This window comes from Cyprinodon tularosa, unplaced genomic scaffold (genome assembly GCF_016077235.1).
Source record: "Cyprinodon tularosa strain WSP-4 unplaced genomic scaffold, ASM1607723v1 ctg463, whole genome shotgun sequence".
Lineage (NCBI taxonomy): Eukaryota > Metazoa > Chordata > Actinopteri > Cyprinodontiformes > Cyprinodontidae > Cyprinodon > Cyprinodon tularosa.
In genome coordinates, this window is record NW_024039189.1 from 24581 (window position 1) to 46329 (window position 21749).

Consider the following 21749-nt stretch of genomic DNA (forward strand, 5'->3'; position numbering starts at 1 on the left):
CAACAGCAGCCTCTGGGCCGGGTCGCCTCCGGTTTCACCGCGACGGCTGGCAGGTGTTTTTCATCTAAATAATCTAAATCTTGCAGCTATATTTGCTGTGTTCAGTGGGAATAAAGTAGTTTTAATATGTTTTTAAGTGAGAAAGTCCACCTGAAAACTTAATCATTGCAGTCAGTTCATCCAGATTATCATCCTGCCTATACTATTTCTGTCGGAGGCGCCCACATACCAGCGGTGCGCCGACAGTAGGAATCCCTTCAACAGCAGCCTCTGGGCCGGGTTGCCTCCGGGTTCACCGCGGCGGCTGGCAGGTGTTTTTCATCTAAATAATTTAAACTGCAGGCACCAGGATACCGGTAATAAGAGCGAACATATTCCGTCGGCAGGTTTCAGGAGTTTAATTTAATTTAGAAGTGATCACAGCACTCTGTCATCTGCGATGTGGCTGTCTCACGGCCAGCTCCCAGGGTTGATTAATACTTTGTAATAAATACATGAATAAAGCACAGTCATACTCAGTTTTGCTCCCGCTCTATTTTTAAATACGCAGTAGAGGTATTTAAACATAGTAGAGGACATGTACCTGTATATAAAAAACGCGCCCTATAGTCCGGTGCGCCTTATGTGTGTGTTAAATACAGTAATGACACACATAACTGAGACTGCGCCTTTTAGTACGGTGCGCCTTATGGTTGTGAAAGTACGGTAGCATTCGTGTTTCAATCACTAACCCAGCAGGTCATTAAAGAACTCAGAACATCATATAAAGCACTGCAGCCCTCATGTGCCTCAGCTAAGGCTGATGTTCATGGACACTAATAATGAACAAGGCAAGACTTGCATCTGAGTTTCCAGTAGGAAACCACAGCTGAACTAAAAACACAAGGAAGATATTTTGGTCCTCCCGATGCACCTTCAAGATTTCTTACTCTAACCACTAAGATGTAGACCATCAAGTCCACCTGGGAAAAGAAAAAAAAAAGCTTAGAAAAGCACTTCTTGTGGCCTCACCGCAAAACCTGGACTGAGAGGCTCTGTGACAGTGGCTCAGATAAACCCCTTTGTAGGTGAATCTAAAAAATCCACAGAGATGATTCCAAATTCCTTCACACTGATGTAACAGGCTGATTGTTTTTAAAATTTCATGATGGCAGTGGTTGATGCAGGGAGTGGTTCAAGTAGTTATTTGCTTTGGGTTTTTTTTTACATAGAACCAAACTGGTTTGGAAGCCGTTTTACCTTTAAAACATTATTTGAGAAATGCATGTTATTAGGATTTGTTTAAGTTGAGACAGAAATACAGAGGAAATCTGTAACAAATGCTACAGATTTTAAACTCCAGGCATTTCAATAGATATTTATGTTCCAATAATATTTCATTATTATGCCTTATAGCTGTGCTGTTTGCTTGAGATCTTTTCCCCCCGGATGTTGTGTTTGTCACCTCACAAGCATTGTTTCTGTGTTAAATGTCTAACGGCTGAAGATGCACTTTTTTTTCAGTATAGTTTACACCCTTTTATACTACTGGATCAGTTCAACGATGTATGTATTTGTGGATGTACATCAGACCTATTTTACCTTTTAAAGTCTCTTAAAGGTATATTGGAGGATGTTCTTTTTCCGGGTGGATCATCAAAATAAGTGGTCCACCTAAGTGCCTGTCATTCTGGTGATATGTTTACATAAGGCCGTCCTACATGCTCATCCCCATTTTCACTGACATTGTGGAAAAATTGCAAATCTTCTTTTGGAAAGTAAGCTTGTATGAGATATGCAAACAGCAAACTTTTAAACAGAGCGTGCACGAGGAAAAATGGGCTTGTGTGTGCTCTTGCACACCTTTAATAGGCTTTCCCTCTGGAGCAGGTATAGGGATGTACATGTGCATTTTTTTTTTAGTAAATAGGGTGGGTGTTTTCAAAAATTCATGAAAATCCTCCACTTTACCTTTAAGGTGACATTTATTGTAAATAGGTGGTAGATAAATAAACTGGAAATAACAGAAAGATAGACGCATAAACGCTCTCCTCTAAGCTTTGTTAACAGGTTCACTTGGGAAATATTAATGGAATGGAAAAATGGGGTTAAAAGTTAATAAAGAAATGATCATATGTGAAAGACGATTGATTTACAATTAGGTCTTCAAACTACTGGAGAGTTAAATGAAGCACTTAAATAATTGACTGGTTTTCTAAATAGATAATGTGTCTCAACTTCATTACAACTCAAACTTTTTTCATTGAACATGATTTTTGCTGCACTTTGAAATCCTGCCAATCAATATGGAACTTAAAAGATGAAATGACCTTAGATAAAATCTGATAGAGTAATAAAAGGTAAGAGTTAAGTCATTTCTGGAGGCAGGTGAATCATTGAAAGAATAGAGATGTTTGTGGCCATTTGTATTTGGCTTGCAGTTTTTTTTTACAGTACTTTACAGCTCCAAAACAAGTAATGAGAAAGCATGACTTCTTCTTAGTCATGCACCCAAAGGAATGTTGTCAGGGCCAAAACAAGTGTTTGAAACATGCAACCTTTCAGAGAACATAACCAAAACATTTCATGGCTGCTGTAAGGTATAACATTTCTAGTCACATTTTTATTGAACATTAAAAAAATGCAGCATTATTTTTAGAACTTCACTGTATCAAAAATATACAGACATTTATTCTACAGAAGGAGTTCAATGTTTCCTCAGGCTTTTGTACAAGAAATAAAGAAAATCCTAAAAGTTTATTATCAGGTTTGTCCTGTTTGGACGTTTCAGAGCGTCCAAACAGGACAAAAAAGTTTTCATGTATTTGTTTAATGTTAACCTGACGAATGTTTTCATTACAACTAGAAAATAAAGTTTAGTAGGTAAAACCCTGAAGCCAGCATCTCCCACCTGCTGCCTTTTCCCAACCCCCTACATAAGAACAGGAAGCCTCAACATTGGATTTAGCCTGACATCCAACTTATGTGTTCACGCTAAACCGAAGGTGTGGTTAGGGATCTCAGTTCATTGCATTATTTGTTTAATTTTTACTCTTTATTGTATTGTACTGTCTGTATTGCTCACTGTGCAAGCATACACCCTCTGTAATCTCATTTACTTGCTATGCATCTGCGCCACCTTTTGTGTGTAATCTCATTTGTAAATGTTTCACTTCTTGCAGGAAAAGCACAGCTTTAAGAAATGATTTGCATTACGTTATCTTTACAGAATGCATGGATAGACATGTTGGTAGTGTGTGGGCTGGAGGGTGACACCAAAGAGCAGAATACTAATGCACTCTGCTTAGTGTTGCTTAATAACCCTATAAGCTTATTTCTAATACTTTGAATTTTTTCTCTGATCATCAAAACATTTCCACAACACACTACTAAAACAACAACTTAATTGTGTTGGGAGTTTCACCACTTTTACGTGGACTAATATAGTTTTTGTTTGACCGTTTATAGACCAACCTGTTTAACCTGTTTATAGGCTCCACCACTTTGGAAATTTGATCCTTTTCTCGAACCTTTGTTCTCACATTACGGTTTATGCTCAATGGTGATGCAACTTATCCAAACCACATTGAGTTTAGAGATTTATCACTGTCTCACTGTTCTTTTGAATGCCATAACATGCATCTAATTGCCCCTAAATGCAATATACCTCAAAGATGAACCTTTTTTAGCTTACCCTGGCTTGTTTTTTGCAAAACCTACTCTTAAGAAGAAAGACAAATGACTGATTCCTCAGGATATCAGTGTAGTTTTATTTTTCAACCTTTCCCCCCCCCCCCCCCCCAAGAGATGAATACTCATAATGGCCTAGCTCCAGTTTAAGAGTCCATCCAAGTGGTATAATATTTTGTAGGAAGATGCATGGTGGCGGAGAAAAACCTGTATCCTATTTTTTTGTTATTTTCTGTCTGATACATCTAAGCCATCCTTAATTATCGGGACTTGTCACATATTGATATTGTGATAGTGATTTGATGGATCATCTGTCTCAAGTTATTTACATTGCATAGTGGATCACAATTAAACCAGCTAATCCAAAGCATATCTCATGTTGATATTTTTTCCATCCTTACTGCGGATGTGATGGTGGCCTGAACAAATATAGCAGCATTTTTAGACCTAATACCAATAAATTATACATCATGATTCTTTTGGATGTACAGCCGTATAACTAAGACTTAAGCACCTTTTTAGAAATGCTAAAACAAAACATAGGATGATTTTTGTTGTACAAATCTTTATAGTACAATGATCTATAAAAAATAGGGATTGCATAAGTAAAACAAGGACCCAGTTTGGTGATATGTAGAAAATGTTAGCAAATACACTCTCTATGTATTTGTTATTGGAGATCCTGTATCTCAATGATTTTAAACATCCTCAGACTTTGTATCTCTACTAGTTGACTCTCATTATCAACCTGTTAATACGCCTGATTAAACCAAAAAAAAAAAAAAAAAAAACTCTAAGTCTTTAGTATGAAAACTATTTTCGAGATTGCCGTATATATTATTTTAGAAAGGCACTTTTAATCGGGGAAAAAACAAGCCTATGTTTTTTTTTTTTGTTTTTTTTTTAGAAAATTACTTTAAAACTTCTTTTTTTTTTTAAGCACTTACAAAATATCTGCAGATTGATTGATCAGTCCAGAACATTTCAGAAACGACAACTCCTTTTGTGCTTAGAAAGCCTGGAACAATTAAAACTGCAAAAGTTAACGAAACGGTAACAAGCCAAAAAAAATAAGAGCACCCTTGGCTAAATGTAAATGACTCCTCGGTCTGACCGTTTGTCTTAACATGGTGTGACATTTCATCCAGTACTGTCTACTAGTTTGTAAAAGAAAAAATACAGCTGAGGTGCAGCAGGGAAAGTTGGTCTTTGTTCAAAAACTCAGTTTTGTTCTGGTCAAGCTTAGAGCCTTAGACTGCTTTTGTTTTGATTTGTATATCTCCTTCCTAAAACAATCCACTTCCTTGTGATGTAATTATTGTCATAGCAGCAGAGTGTTTATCATTTTAGATTCATGTGTACAGGAAGTACTAAGAGGAAGTACTAGAGATATACCTTTTGCTTCTTTTCCTGGTGTTTGTTCAGACCACTGCTCCAGCCCACACCCTCACAGCATGGTTTAATTTGTTGTCTTTTTGTGGTTCAGTTTACATTTCAGGCTCCCTGATCCAGTGGGCAGACCCTGTCTTTTTTTTTTTGCACTGGCGATAGGTTTTCCCTGGTTTGCTTTTCCTCACAGCTGCCGACTCATTTCCCAACTCTGGTATTCTGTAGCATTAAATGGCGTGGTAAGATGGAAAGAGTTTAATGTTGGGTGTAGGCATGACTGGATCTGTCTATGCATTAAAATATATAGAGTGGGCATAGGCTATTAAGGTTCTTAAACGTTAAACGTGATGTAATTGTCTGCGAAATAAAATTGAAGACTAGTTTTAAGGTTTAGGTTTAAATGTTAAAGGGGCTTTGGAGAAAATCCAAATCACTTTTAGATATGATATTACGTATTGGATAGGTGGTTTCAGTTTAATCCAGACTTTGGACTGGGCTTGTTCTGAAGTCGGGGTAGAAAATCTGTTTAGTCTGGTGACAGAAGACACTAATGAACAAATTGATTTCTGTCTTACTTACCAACAAGGATCTGATTGTGTGACTAGAGTTCAGCAAAGAACAAGTATTTTTTTTTTTAAGGCCTGGGGGTTTTCGGTAGCATGAAAACCAGACGTGATGCACCAAGAGAAGATTAGGGGGAAAAGTGGTGCTGCTAAAATCTATTGCTATTGTTGGGTTTCACTGGTCTGATCGGTATTCTAATCCCCTACAGTTCAGTCTTTATTAGCCAAGCAAGGCCAATCTTTGCTTTAGATTACACCTTAAAAGCAGAGGAGTTTTAAGCAGTTCCACAAACTTTTTTTGAACAAAGGTTAACATTAAAAAAATAATCAGTAAAAAAAAAAACAACTATGAGTAAAATAAGTGTGATACCTTTAAAGTTCTCATAGAATCTGCATGCACATGTTGTGTTTTAGTTAGTTACCCTTTATGGTTACAGTAACTTTGCCAATTAAAACATCCAGCTTGGTAAGTAATTCTGGAAATTCTCCACCTGCCCCGCTTTGGGACCTCATCCAAAGGCTGCATCGCAGGGAGACTAAAAGGAGGATGATTTTTTTTTTTTTTTTCATTAATTTCTCAAACACTGTTGAAGTGTTTCCCACAATGAACTTTTTCATTATATCTCATTATTTTTTTATGTTTTTTGAAGATGCCTTATTGGAGTATAGAAACTCTAAACATGCCATTATCTAATAAGGCATCCATCTTAGAGCAATAATTATACCAAAAATATAAAAATTTTGATATAAAAACTTTTTTTTTGTTCATCAGTAGGCTCTATCCACAACTCATTTAGTGAACAAGTTTCATTCTCAAGTGTTCTAAATTCTGTAAAAAATCTTCTTTAGTAAGTTACCTTTTGCAGTCCGATTATTATTTGCTAAATTAAAAAATTAATTATTGACAGATAAATCGATTTTTATGATGATCATTAGTTGCAGCCCTAATACGATCCACATTTCTGTCTCATCATTTATCAAATAATTATCTTTGTTTTCCATTCAAAGCTGCCTCGTTTTATGCACAAAAACACAATAACACAATATCTGATATGTAATAGAAGTGAATTTCAGAACAGGTTTAAATTAAAATGTTACTCAAAACTCATGTGTCTTTGTTCTACTTTCATATCATTTAAATTTTAAAGTTCACTTGGAAGATTTCAAAGATTATGCTCTTTTGTTTAGAACTTTATGTCTATAATATCTTGGAGTTGTCATTCTCCTCCAATCCCAACATTGGAACCAAAACATGCTGTAAGTGTTCCCATAATTTCTGTGACTGAATCATCACGTTTTCATCCTAATAAGGAGAACCTCCGTTTGGTTAATCTTTTTAATAGAGCATCTGCTGCTTTTGGAGTCTGCTGTAATCTAATCTGCTTTCCTCATATCATCACATAAGCTTTGTGCGAAGTTTAACTTACTCTTGTCTCGTTCATAGCAGAGCCATGATTTTTTCATGTTTTTTTTTTTTTTTTGTATCCTTCACCATCAAAGCCTTCAACTGTAATTTATTTTACGCTGACAAACTTTTAATAGGCTTCCCCTCTCGGGAGTGGGTACAGGATTGAGCTTGTGCTTTTTTTTTTTTTTTTGTGAAGAGGGCGGGTCTTTTCAAAAACTTGCAAAAATCCTCCACTATGCCTTTCACAGAAATGTGTCACTATTTGATGTTAGTAGAAAACCATGTTCTAAGCTGAGCTGAGTTTGTGGTTCTTCTTTAAGCCTTTTTGAGCTTTTCCACTGGATGATGTTATGTATTCCTACATGCCTACATGCATTTTATACCTGTTCCTGCCCGTCAGCAAATAACTTAGGTGATTACAAATCAGTAATGAAAATAAAGACAATTTTAATGACTACTGCTTTCCTAAAATAATTTATTTTTGACAATCCCCCCCCCCCCAGAGATTGTATGTGGACTTTATTTCAGATGGCTGTGATGGTTGCTCTAGTTTATTCCAGGACAACTGGGTAAAACAAGCTTTGTGGACTTTGAAATACGCTTTGGGTTTTTGTGCTGTTTGACGGCTGTTTCCAGAATTTTTGTATTTTCAGTGTGGTCTGAAATGTGGAAAAGATGAGAAGAATTATTTTGCTCTCTATCAACATGATGTATAAAGAAACGATCAAAGCCGCAGCAGAAGATATTTTTAAGCTCCAGTTTCTGAAGGTTTCTGAAAAATCAACACTGACATACATGTTTATGTTAAATGGGAAGCGGTTTTCTTTGCAAGACCCTTTGCCATCCAAGTTCCTAAAACGGTATTTGCAAAAGTCCAACAAGCTTTTGAAGAACCGTTCCCCATATGAAGCAATAATGTGATCCTGCAGGACCAGGGCTCTGATGAGAGCAGAATCTGTAAATAAAAGTCTTATACTCTGAAAGCAGCAACAGTTTAGACGTTGTGCAATTATTTAGCTTCAAGATATATTTTTGTCACGTGTTCCTTTTTTTTTTCACACTGAGGAACAATTTTCATCTGCACATATCCATCTTTGTTTGATTAGCTCTTCACAGATGTGCCCCAGTTTCCACAGTGCCTCATGATCATCACCACTACTGCATGTCTGTTCTTTGTAGCTGCAACCATAAAAGTCTTCTTGAGATGCATCCAATATTTTAAGCAACCCGCATGCTAATTCTGCAATCGCTACAGCGTATCAATAGGAAATTCTTTTCATGTTTTATTGTTATTACATTTGCCATTAAACTGAGGCTGCAAGTAAAGCAGGCTGATGAGTACCAAATGGTTTTATGGAAAGTTTCAGATGAGTGCAATTACACCATACTTTTTTAACTTAAAGCCAGTAGGACAGTATCCCCTAAATGAAAATTATATGTGCAAAAACTGAACTAAACTGTTATTTTAATATTCTGACTTGCGTAGGTCTTTAGTACCTTCTCCAATGAGGATTATGATCGCAGCAATGATGATGTGGACCCAGTCGCAGCATCTGCAGAGTACGAGCTGGAAAAGAGAGTGGAGAGGATGGACGTGTTTCCTGTGGAGATTGAGAAGGGTGAGTCCAAAAGAACCTTTAGGGTATTGAGCAAGTGGATTTATGAGGAGTGTGTCAGCAAAATAATGAATTTATATTTTACTGGCACTCCTACTAGAATTGTATAAAATATTTCTAGTCTTAAAGTTTTGGCCCACTAATGTCAAGATGTGTAAATTCCCTTTTCTTTAAAATCTTGTTTTATTATTTGCCAAACATTTTTTACAGCATAGGAAAATGTACAACATTGATTTATAATTGCTTAGAAACTGAGACCAGCAAATTATTAATTGGATATTTTAAACTATTCTTAGCGTCTTGCATTACTATTATTATTTCTCCACTGTAGGGCAATAAATGTATTTCTTATCATATCTGTTCGTTCCACTTGTAGACCGATATTTTTTGTCAATACTATCATTTGTTCTTGTCGGGTTTTTTTTGGTTTTTTTTGTCAGTTAATGCATGTATGTGTTATATTTAGCAAATATGCCCTGAGATCCAGTGCTAATCCCCTTCATTTGCTACCGTTAATGTTATGTTTCCTTTGCTAATATTTCTTTGTTTTTTTAAAATAAAGACTTTTAAAGTATTTGCTGTACTTATATTGTTATCATGTAAATGGAGAAAGAAAAGCAATATCAGCTATAAGAATCAGTCCAAAAATATTGTCAGGACATATTTATAATCGGTTAGATGGATGTCAAAATAATTGGTATCAGCATTGGCTTTAAAGAAGAAAACCATCAGTGTATTTCTAAATGATAGTTGACATTATTCTCTACAGGTTGTAACAATACACCTTAATTCAGAGTATTGTTAGTTCAATTCAATTCAGTTTATTTATATAGCGCCAAATTCACAACACATGTCATCTCAAGGCACTTTACAGTTCAACCAGATCATACAGGCTCCCAAGATCTCTAAATCTTGCATTTTTCATACTAAGAGTTGAAAGAACAGAATAAATGTTTTGTTCAACCTTCCTATTATCTGTTGAAAGTCAAATTCTATCCCACAACACAAATAAACCACAAGGCTGAAAATGGACAAATTGTATTTCCTCATAATGTGATTGTTTATGCAGGATTTGGCACCTTAATGTTACAACTTCAGATCAGTTCAGTTATAACTCAGATGTTTGCAGTTTTTGAATATAATGCATTTTGTACAAAACTTTTGGGAGGCATTCTCTATTATCATCCATTCTTCTAAACTATCTTTTTTCTCTTCCAGGGGATAATGGGCTTGGCATCAGTATCATAGGAATGGGAGTGGGAGCAGATCAGGGTTTGGAAAAACTTGGAATTTTTGTAAAAACTATAACAGAGAACGGAGCAGCTGAGAAAGATGGACGGTAAATAAATGGTCCAAGTATACTGCTTCACCCCCCTCCTACATTAATGAGATGTTAGACTCCTGTCCTCATTTTTCTATCACCTGAATTTAGCACCCATTATAACATTCTTCACATCTCACAGGTTTTACTTTCTTTCCCTGTAGGATACAGATGAATGACCAGATAGTGGAAGTTGATGGTACCAGTCTGGTAGGAGTGACCCAGCTGTTTGCTGCAACTGTCCTAAAGAACACTAAAGGCACAGTGAGGTAAGTTCAACTGCCCCCCCTACAACAACCTAAATCTAACTATCCTGCTGGCAGCAACCTCGTCCTTTTCTTATGTCACTATGAAATGATAATGGCGAAATAATTTTTCTTTTAAAGTATTTTAGGGAAGGGAAAGAGGATCTGTTGTTTTCAAAATTTGCTTTTTCTTCAAAGTCCTACATCCTGTTCAAAATACTATGAAAATTATTTATAGGCAAATTTTACCACCTACACATTACAAAGTCTGTTCAAAAACACATTTCTAGTTTGCATATCTTAGCTTGAGGGATACAACAAGCAATGCAGTGTGGGTATTCAAAGCAACATGTATAATGCTACATTGTAAAGAATTCTTCTCTGTAAAAAAACAAAACAGGTTTCTGATTGGTCGAGAGAAGCCAGGAACTCAGAGCGAGGTGGCCCGCCTCATCAGTGAAACACTTGAACAGGAGAAGAACCAGCAGCAACAAGACCTGGATGATCCTTATGACCACTCTACAGAGGAGGTAAGTCTGCGTCATAGGGACCCTTAGAAAGATTGCTCATTACTTTGCCTAATGCTGTTTACAAAAATGTTTACAAGAGTAAATCCTGTAATTACGATAATGCAGTCAAAGCATTTGTGCAGTATTAGCCTCTGTACCACTCCCAGACCAATGCCACTGGGATCTTGCAGGAAATTAGCAGCTGCCTATGAGTAAGCCATGTGTCACAGTTCTGCTGTAGGACAAGGTTCAGTCAGTTGCTGTCTGTCCATCAGAGTCGTGAAATGTTGTTCTGTCCATCAAGCCTTTGTAGACATCTAATTTTGCAACATTGAAACAATGCAAGGATTTAATAGAATTTATTATGGCAGACAAAGAAAACAAGTATCAGTTTTTGTGGCCATGCAAAGTCTGTGGCCATAGTCTTGTTATCTACAGAGTGTGTTTGCTTTTATTGCCATAAACATACCAAGCCAAGCCCCTGAGGTGACACCTGTGGACCAACCCAGTGTTGTTTGCTGTAGACATACTGATTGAGATATTTCCTCAGAACCAGGGTAAAACTAGGAGTATGGCTTAATCAATTATCAAGCTGTAATAGGCCTTTAAGGTGTGTTTGAGCTCACAGTAAGTATATCTTTTAGGAGGAGAGGTATGAAGACGATGACACGATAGAAGAACGAATTCTTGGGTCCAATTTCTCTCCAGGAAGAAATGTAGAGGTGTTCGAGCTGCCTGATTCTGAGTCGTTGTTCATGCCAGGGGAAATGAACAGCTCTCAGATGGCTTTCAAATTCAAAGAGGTACAGAAAATAATTTCTCTATTGTTGGACATCTGTTTACGATAAAGTATCTGGTATATTAGGGTAACGATATGTCAAATGTTTCTAACTTTCCATAGCTGCAACTGAAGCACAGCATTGCTGTGGCTGAAATAAATCAACTAACGGAAAAGGTAGGAGTAATATCTATCTATCTATCTATCTATCTATCTATCGATCTATCATCTATCTATCTATCATCTATCTATCTATCATCTATCTATCTATCATCTATCTATCTATCATCTATCTATCTATCATCTATCTATCTATCATCCATCTATCTATCTATCATCTATCTATCTTTGTTGAACACAAATTTCAAAGAGTTGAGATTGTGAAGAGGAAGTATAATGAGTTGTTTTCTATGTCACTAAAAATCTGAAAAGCATGGCATGCATGTTTCAAAAGTCAAAACCACATTTTGCTGAATGGAACTTTTAGTCAATTCTGCTTTACAAATATTTCAGTCAACGACATTCTGTGACAACATTCTGTCAACATCAGTCCCAGCCTCACTTGTGTTCAATTTAATATTAGACCTTGGCTGGGGTTTTCTAACACATTAGATGTTTTTGGAACCCTTTTACTGTAGCTCTAATGCTCTCTTTATGTTTATAGTCCTCCTGGAAGGTAAACTCTGTCCTTTTGCCTTCAATTAAACAAATCTTCCAATCATCTCTGTCTCGTTTCCCCATCATTGATGAAGTAAAGAATCCTTATAGCGTGATGCAGCCCCCCATCATGTTCCATTGTGGGGAAAGTGTGTTCAGGGATATATATGTAACAATAAGTTCCTACATCAAATGATGGTTAGGAGCATGGTGGTGGCAGCTTTTGGGGTTAGAACATGTGACCCATCTATAGAGGACCTGATCTCCGATGCAGCTGTGCTTGGTTCAAATACTTTGCTTCATGTCTCCCCAATCTCTCTTCAACACATTCCCTATCTAATGTTAAATAAGGGCTGGCAGAGCCAAAAATCTGAAACAAAATGCTAACCAGAAGCTAGATTGCACTTGAGTTAAAGAGTTTAATTTTGGTCTCTTCTGACTCTCCATGGCCCAAGCAAAAATACACACAAGTCTTTTTATGACTGTTTTTTTTTGTCACTACATAAATGGCAGATTTGTAGAATAAACGTAATATTGTTCCAGTTAACCAATTCTTTCACCCAAGTCATGGGTCTCTGCAGCTCTTCCAGAGTTACCTTGCACCTATTGTCTGCCTACCTAAACACTCCTTTCCTTACATGTTAGGTTATTAGTTTAGACATGGATGCTATGCATGCTGTTTTAAGTGTCTTACATTTATTTTCTGCTTGATTTCTGTCCACAACTTTTAGTTGGTCTCTCACAACAATTTCCAATAGAATGCTGAGGAGTATTTTACTGTATTGTAACAAAATCTGAACAGAATCAAGTGCAGTAAATACTTTGACAAGGTGCTGCATGTTTTCATTCTAGTCATTAATGATCCTCAGTGGATAGGAGTGCTTTTTTATGCTTTATTTCTTCATAAATAATTGATGCGATCATGACCTAAGAGATTCCTCTTCATTAGCACTTATTATGAGATGAAACGACCAGTCTGGCTGGCAAGCACAGGTCTACCAGCAATGACACATGAGCTTCTTAAACCTGTTGTATAACGCTGTGTTCTCATTGCAGTTAAGGAAATCGGAGGAGGACAAATCTTTGTGGGAAGAAAGGGAATCTGCACTGGAGCAAAAAATTGAGGAGAGCAATGAAAAAATCTTAAAGCTGGAGAATTACTGGCTGGAAGCCCAGGCTGTGTGCAAGAGTGTGAATGAGCAATTAGCTGAGAATCAGGCTCAGTATGAGGCCCTGGACAAGAAGTACAACAAGGCCAAAAAACTTCTCAAAGACTACCAGCAGAAGTGAGTTTAACTTATTTTTCAGCTGACATCTGAGGTTAGCTTTGCTTTTATTTAAAGAAAAAAAAAAAGGTGTTGTTTCAGTCGTTTTACAGTCAAATAAAACCTCTATTTGTTTATCAAGTAAATGTGTTCAGGGAACTACACTTTCTATATCATCAACAGGGAAATAGATTTTGTGAAGAAAGAGGAAGAACTGAAAAAGATCCTAGATGAAAAAGACAAGTGGTACAAGGAGCAGCTGGGGAGCTTACAGAACAGGGTAAGAGTCCAGGTCAGAGAGTAAATGTTTTTGCTCCTATTAACCTGCTGTAGTCACTAAAATAAGCATGGCTACGGCTTTGTCCACAGATTGCTGCCCTGGAGTCCAGAGGTGCTTCAGCTGTGGAATGCCATAGTGGTCTGGACTCTGCTGCTGAAGAGAGACTTGGCAGACAGGACTCGGTTTCTAACTCACAATCTAATGATTCACTGTTAGGTACGGTGCCGCACTAATATTAGAAACATAAATCAATGCGTTTTTATGTACACATAAAGGCCTTCGACACAAGCAGTTAACTTAAAAAATATCAATGTAACACAGATTCCACATTCAAACCATCTATGACAAACCCAAAGAAAATAAGCAGTCAGTTTAGAGCATGTGGAAAAGGAGCATTATTAACAGGTTTAAGCTTTAAGATGCATTTTTCCCATCCTTTGGTAGCTTTGAGCCCTGATGAAAGTGATACTAATCACCTTTATGTCCATTAAATCATTAAGTGTTATAAAAGCAGGTTTTACCTAGATAAGTAGGCTTTATTGTTTACTTTGTTGGCTATGGTTTATGAGGTTCAGCATGTCTGTCCTTTTACCAGTACAGCTGAGCCCAGAATTATTCATTGACTGACTGATGCTAATGCAGTTTTAATCAGCTTAATGCTTCAAAAGATAACATCGCTGAAAAGATGAAAAAAAAAAAAAGGGTTTAATTTTATTTTTGCATTTTAAAAATTGTTTAACTTTGTAATAATAGTTTGAAAAATTGTGCATGTTTTGCCGCCAGCATTTTGCATTTTTCCACTAGTATACAGATAATGTATGAAACTGAAGTTGAAAGACCACCTTGTCATTATGCTGAGCTTTAGCTCCCACCACATATCCTTTATGAGATTCAACTCAGGATGTAGACTGAGCCTCTAGAAAATGTTCATACTGAAGCGAGTTGATTCTTTTAAACATAGATTTGCTAAGGGTTTGAACAACTGTGGGCTTAGCTGTAGGTCGATGTTGTTGGGCCTTGGCTTACTGCATGTGAGCACCTGGGATAACAGCTGTCTGTTGTTTGGGCAATTCGCATTGTAAACAAAAACATGTAAATTGCTTTTTGCAGCTTCACAGATTTCAATGTTGACTTCACACAGAAACTTAGACTATTGACAAACCCCAGCCCCATAACACTTGTATGCCATTTGTAGGCTACAGATAGGTCTCTTCTTTAAAGTAGATATATAACACTATACTATAACACTTTACTCATCATGCTCAGACTTAGTAGGGTCAGTGCTTTACTGTAGTTTTAAGGCAGTTTGAGCAAACTCTTTGTGGTACAGTAGAGAGGCTTGGCTGAACTCAAAGCTGATTCAGTGCTTGTTTTTAATGAGGAATAGAGGGACGGTTAAATCTTAATAGCTGTGATAGTTAGTGATCCCTTAATGTAATATTTTTTTTCTTTCTTCAAATGTTATGCTTGTAGCAAAAGTATATCTGGTTCAAACAGAAAGTTATTCATAGATTTTATTACTTAACATTACATACAACAGATTAGCTTCTGTTGACGTTTATTAGATATCCTTCAGCTGCAGGAACCTCTTATGGGAAGCAGAGAGTTTCAGCAATACGAGCATATCCAACAGGGTTTTTGAATGTTTATTTTTTAAGGCACTCGTCAAATAAAAAAAAAATCTCAACGGGGCGTGCAGGCGGCGCAGTGGTTAGTGTGCAAGACACATGTACGGAGGCCTTAGTCCTCGACACGGGCGACCAGGATTCGAATCTGGCCTGTGGTCCTTTCCTACATGTCTCTCCCTCTGTCTCATACCCCCTTTCCTGTCAGCCTACTGTCGAAAAAACGAACCACTAGTGCCATGAAAACAAACAAAACAAAAAACCCAAGCCCCTGTAACACCTTAACGATTTAGACCCGCGTATGCCTGACATACGGAAAATCTAGCAAAAACGCTGGCATACATTGGATAATTTATTGGTACGTTTTGTATAAGTTATGAGCGCGCTGAAGTACGCTGAAACACGCTGGAACCGTCGACATAGGGCAAGTACATCGAGAAGTATGCCAGCATATGCTCATACGTGGGCCATAGGTTACAGGTAAGTTATCTGATTGTTGATATGCGTTAAGTGTTAGTCACTCATAAGTTATGGTGTCTAGCTTATCCAAAACCTATCAGTAACTTGTGCATAACGTATGCGAAGGTGAGTGCGATGGATCCTCCCTGCGTTCAAGGAAGCCCACTGCCAATAAACTTACTAGCAGACATGACGCTGAATCTGCTGTGACTGCAAACCCTCTCTCTCTCTCTTTCTCTCTTCTTTCTTTTTCGTTCTTTTTCTTTCTCTTTTTCTTTTTTGGCAGGCAGTAAACAGCAGCTAGGTTAATACTGCGATGAAAGAAATCTTTGCATTGCTGCCCGCGTCAGGACACTGGCTTGGACATTTTATGAGCATTACGCTGCCGTCCGTTATGCATAAGTTAGGCTGTCGTTTGACATAAGTTTTGGACTTGTTATGAATACTCTAATTATACGCCCAAAATTGAAAAAATACATAGAAAGTTCATCGTATGCCAGCGTTTTAGAAGATTTTGGGACGTCAAGCATACCCTGGCTAAATTGTGAAGGTGTGACAGGGGCTTCACTTGGGTTTTTACTGGTTAAATAAAAGCTAAACTTAAACAAATATTTTTTCTATTCGTTTTGTGACCTCTTAATATCCCTACAACAGCTAAGAGAATATATATAATTTTTTTTAGCTACACATGTTTCTTTTGTCCATTTTGAAAATGTATATCTGTCATTTAATCAGCTTAACTCAGAAAAAAAATACTCTTCATTAGCTAATGCATTCAAGAGAGTTTCTTTTATTAAAGATGGAAAGATTCCAGTATTGGACACAGAAACACCCTAAAAAACATTTGGATAAATTTTCTGACCTGCTTTCTAAACTGTTTGAACACCGATTAATTCAACTGACCTGAAACCTCAATGAAGTTTTAATTATCTGTTCTACCCTGTACCTTAGAGGGCTCAGCTTCCTGCTCAATAATCGTGACCTCGAGTAAAGATGTACTAAAATCATTATAAAAAAAAAATATTGATTATTGCTGTAATGTGATTACACACAAAGTTGAACTATGTTAAATATCATGTGTACTGATGACATGATGAAACTAGAGCTATTAGGTTGTTGATAGATTTTTAAATAAGATTTATTTTATTTAATCTGGTTATTTCTGTTTAATGATAAAGTTAGTTTGATCTGAATCATTTAGATTAAACACACAAACAGAAGAAATCTGTAAAGAGGCAAATCCATCTTTAATTGCACTGTGTTTATTTTCTGTTTTAGATCAAGACTGGACTGAACTGGTCCCTGAAACCAGGCTCCTGGACACCAGTGCTCAGCGGGCAAAATGCCGGCTGGCTCAGATGAGCAGGCGTCAGGCTCCGTCTCGGTCCAAATTGAAAGAAACCTTAGCCAGTCCATCTCGCCATTCTCAGGTGAGAAACTTAATTTATTCAATGTTTCCCCAAATCAAAGCCAAAGTGCTCAAATAATAGGCCGCCCATCTAGAGAGAGTGTGAGTAGCACGCTCGCAGTAAAGGTGTGACTTTGTGCTGAAGTAGTTACAGCACAAATCCTGATTTGCTGAGTTGATCAGCTGTTACGATTTTTTTTTTGTAATATGAATATACCAGAAGGTTCTATAATGGTAGAACTCCCTAGATGAATGTAGATGAAACCTTCAGCATTGTGACATAATCCAAACACTGCTGACCAGAGCTTTATGCTACATAAATAGCTTTTATTCTCTCTTCCTTGTATTGTCCTTGTTAATAATTAGCTCGGTCCCTACAGGAAACTGAAGAAGAGGACGAGCAGGAGGAGCAGGAATCTGCTGGGAGGCGGCGGTCAGTGCAGGAGAGTCTGGCCCTCCCTGTCAACGTCTGCTATCCTGGAAACGGACAGAAAGACATTCAAGGCGAGACCAGAGATGCTTCCAAGAGCAAAGCGGAGCTGTCCAGTAGTCCATCTCTGTCACCATCGCTGGGGGATAGTATTGAAAGCAGTGGTAGTCCGTTGTCTTCCCCAAAACACACCTCCTCACCACAATCTCCCTCTGGTTTTATGCGAAACGCTAAGAAGAGGGAATCCAAAGGCAAAGGGAAGGAACTCAAAGGTACAGCAGAAGCAAATCTAACGTCTGCAATAGCAAAGGAGTTTTTCTTCTTGCTGAGGCTGTTGATCTCTGCTTCGTTACAGAGGAGCTCAGCGAGCCTTCTACTTCAAAACATAAGAGACGGTTTCCAGATTTTGGGCAAGTATTCTAGTTATCAACTAATCATGTGTAGCAAAGATCCCATATTTGGTTTTAAATGATTATCTGATCCAAGCAGAGGCCTTCGCAAGTCTGGTGGCAAAGGGAAAAAAGACAAAGAGGCCATGAGAGCTTCTCTGGAGAGCAGGTACTTATTGGACTTCTTAGATAGTTTCTTAACATTCTAATGTTTTCTAATTTAAACTGAACATACCAGTTCTTTAGTTGTGAATAAATTGAAACATGAACATTTTATGTCTTTTAGCTATCAAGTTAAAAAAGTGAAACTTATATATTACTAAGCCAGTACACATGGATAGGCACTAAAGCCTCCACCGTCAGTTAACTGGGAAGCTGTATCATCTGATGTTTGCTCATTGTGTTTAATCAAGCCCAAAGCCGACAAGCTGAGTTAATTTTCCATCTGTCCAAAATGTAACCAATACTTGGTTTATAACCATGTTAATCACAAAGCTCACTTGTGGGGGCTAAGTGACATAATTTGTGGCTAAACCACGGAGGAAGATGATCTAAAGGTAACATTTAAAGCAAGCTAAGCTTTATCCATATCCCAGCAGGGTCACATTCGGACAGCCCTTCATGCCATCACCATATTGATGCATGATTATAGCATACTTACATTTTCTGAAAACTTGAAAATTATTTCCATTCGTTTGGAGTCAAAATCTTTTAAGTCAACTAAACTAAATACTTTTAATCTGTGCATTTGTATAATTCTCCATTATCCCGTTGGATCAAATTACTGAAAAGATGATGACCTTGCCACAAACATGAGGGGAATTTCTTTCAGCTTTTTGCTGAAATAACTGAAATAAAGAGAAATTTGATGCAGAGAAATATTTTTAGCTTATGTCCTTGATTCCAGATTTACACAACTCTTGTTTTTAATGACCTCTCACTACTAATCTGATGACCAGGGGGTCTGCAGAGTTACTAGAGGAATCCGGAGGGAACCTTTCTCCTGCAGAGTCGATGACCTCTGTCCCCACCTGTATGCCGTTCTCCTGGTTTGGAGACAAAGACAGGGACAGAGAGCCGTCCTCATCCACTAGCAGCCTGCCATATACTACAAATGAAACCAGCAGTGAGCAAAGCCAGGACCGTAGACATAAGGTATAACTATTGCACGTGTATTTAGATGTGTGTTTCAGTGTTTCTTTATGTTAAAGAAAATAATTAAATCTATCTATCCATCTGTATTTTTATGTTTAAATATTGTCAGCATAACTATCCCAACATTTTGCCAGGATTACGTCCTGTTTCCTTACACTCCAACCCTTAAACTGTTCTGGTTGGGTCCGGTGGTGCTTTTCTGCACAGTTCCTCGTCAGTGTTCGGCATAATCTTTCCTTGGAAGATCTTGTTTATTTATTAATTAGATGCTTTGCCTTTTTTAAAAGGTCACTAGGTGAAAAGTCCTCACAGCATCAAGCTTATTTTGCAGTGATGTTGCATATCTACTGAGTGGAACGCCTGCCCATCATGCAGGCTTTGGCCAACTGCTGTTCAAACAATTGTCTTTTAAAAAGTTCAAGACTGGAACTGAAGCTATAAGAGTATATATCTGTGAAATGACTTCTGATTCTGTGGTTCTTTATTTTATTTTACCACCTTACTTTCTGATGAGTCTTCTTTGACCTTGTTTCCTTTAAACAGACAAATCTCTCCTGGTCCTCTTTATTCAGTCGCTCGTTAGATTTGGTACAGTATACACGTTTTTTTAAATCACTGCTTTGACTCAAAATCACTCAGTAGTGTTTCACTAACAAGCTCGATCCTTGATTAACTTCTCATATAGAACGTATTCCTGGAGTAATTCACTACTGGTTTTGTAGTGGGTATGTGGTAAAGTTTTAACACCTAATTAAACCCTTTTTTCCCTGTTTATTACAGTCATTTTAAGAAAGACTTCAGACTTTCTGAAGAACAAACAGCCCAGCAATACTTTTATAGACCTAAAATGCTTAATTGGAAAATGCTATTAGGGATTCATGTGTGAATATTAGAACACATATGCAGGCTTTAGATTTTTTAATTCTTTGAATGAATTACTTGTAAGAAATAAATTGGCCGTGTAGAAAACCTGCATGTCTGGTTGTTGTTTCTCTTTGTTTGAACTAAACAATCTGACCATCTCAGGAAAAGACTTGTAGAACCTTGCAAAATATTCACACCCCTTTACATTTTTTATATTTAAACCACAAACTTTGATTATTAATATTTTTGTAGAGCAACACAAAATAGTGACTGTTTTCAAGCAGAATGTTTAACTTATTTAAAAACCTCGAATTGATTTAGACTGCCTGCAATTTGATGCTCCTAAATAGATCTACAGCAGCTGCCTTCAGAAGATACCTTAAATAGTCAGTTATGTGCCTCTCAAAAAAAAAAAAAAACAGTTATTTTTATTTGTTAACAGTTTGATAAACGAGCTTTTTGGGCTACAATAATAAAAAAAAACTTCCAATTAAACACCATCTGTGTGAAAGTGAAAGATAGTTGTGGCAGCTTTTTGCTGTGGTAATACTGCAGTTTAACTTGCAGGAGTTTATGTGAGGATGGCTCGAGTGAAATTCAGGGCAATCCTGGTGTGGACGTTAACCCCCCTACAGGACCTGGACCCCTAACATCTAACCAACAAAAAAAAAATGTTGATTATAGTAAATTCATGTGTAAAAATGGCCTGGTCAAAGTCCAATTCTAAATCTATTTAGACTCTATTGTAAGACAATATCGATCATCACATTTAAATGTTTAAAATTTTCCAAATAGATTAAAAACTTGATATCTTTGGCAAAGAAGAGGGTAAACTTGCACCAATTATAAAACTGTTTCTACAAAGAACTGATTCAGGAAGAATAAATAGAAATGTATAATGCTCTTTTTAGATATTTATTTAAACAAAAAGGTTTGCGGTTGCAACAGAACAAAATTTAGGAAAAAAAGTCCAAGAGGTGTGAATACTTCTGCAAGACGCTGTGCAACAGGCTATACTTACAACCTTTTTAGAAAATGAAATCTTTGTGGTTTAGCTATCTTTAGAAAAAAACAAAACATTACCCCATACCTGAATCTGGTTTATTTTTGGCGGGCTCTCATTAGCACTAGCCTTCCTCTAGTTTACAGGATCATCATCTAGCTTTGGTGGTGGATTTAGTTTTTAATTGTGCACCATAGACTCTGATCTTCCTTCCGCTCACAGTTTAAGGTCACAGTCATGTCTATGCTAGATAATCAGTATGCACTGCCACCACTGTAATTACTCTTAATCATACATCAACGTGTTTTTGTGGCATACATCACTGCCGTCAGCTGTCATCCTGTTGTTTGTCTGCCTGTGGTAGTGAACAGAAGCTGGTGTTTGATGTTACCTTAGTAAATGCGTTCCTTCTTTCCCATTGTTCCAGAGTTTTTCAGTCATAGATGATTCTAGCCCTGCCAGCGCCAGTTCAGACATCTCTGGGTTAGTCGCTGAACCCAATCTGTCTGGGCGCTCACACACTTTAATCTTCTCTTCCAGCGAGGTGAGTGCTCTCCTTGTTGTGCAGTCACAAAAGCTGTGTGGGGACGCCTTGATGCACCTGAAAGGGGACATTCTCAAGCATGCCCTTTGAGCCTCGCCCCCTTTCAAAGCACACATTAAAACAAGAATGGACAGAGGCTATGTGAGCGCGGCATGTCTGTCTGTTAAAGCCG

General features: G+C 37.4%; 1 protein-coding gene across 5 annotated transcripts in view; it reads left to right on the plus strand.

Moving 5' to 3' along the window:
• Positions 1 to 21749, plus strand: part of ppp1r9ala (protein phosphatase 1 regulatory subunit 9A-like A) — a 37526-nt gene that overhangs the window by 12305 nt on the left and 3472 nt on the right. For 2 of the 5 annotated variants that reach the window (XM_038301239.1, XM_038301240.1), the window contains 16 exons: positions 8516 to 8648; positions 9864 to 9984; positions 10131 to 10235; positions 10612 to 10741; positions 11365 to 11523; positions 11622 to 11675; positions 13212 to 13441; positions 13604 to 13700; positions 13790 to 13916; positions 17063 to 17214; positions 17573 to 17894; positions 17978 to 18032; positions 18112 to 18180; positions 18971 to 19166; positions 19710 to 19754; positions 21461 to 21577. In XM_038301239.1, the coding sequence (XP_038157167.1) occupies positions 8516 to 8648; positions 9864 to 9984; positions 10131 to 10235; positions 10612 to 10741; positions 11365 to 11523; positions 11622 to 11675; positions 13212 to 13441; positions 13604 to 13700; positions 13790 to 13916; positions 17063 to 17214; positions 17573 to 17894; positions 17978 to 18032; positions 18112 to 18180; positions 18971 to 19166; positions 19710 to 19754; positions 21461 to 21577 (2112 nt within the window). The remainder of the gene's footprint in view (positions 1 to 8515; positions 8649 to 9863; positions 9985 to 10130; positions 10236 to 10611; positions 10742 to 11364; positions 11524 to 11621; positions 11676 to 13211; positions 13442 to 13603; positions 13701 to 13789; positions 13917 to 17062; positions 17215 to 17572; positions 17895 to 17977; positions 18033 to 18111; positions 18181 to 18970; positions 19167 to 19709; positions 19755 to 21460; positions 21578 to 21749) is intronic. The other 3 variants (XM_038301242.1, XM_038301241.1, XM_038301243.1) reach the window with 3 other exon arrangements.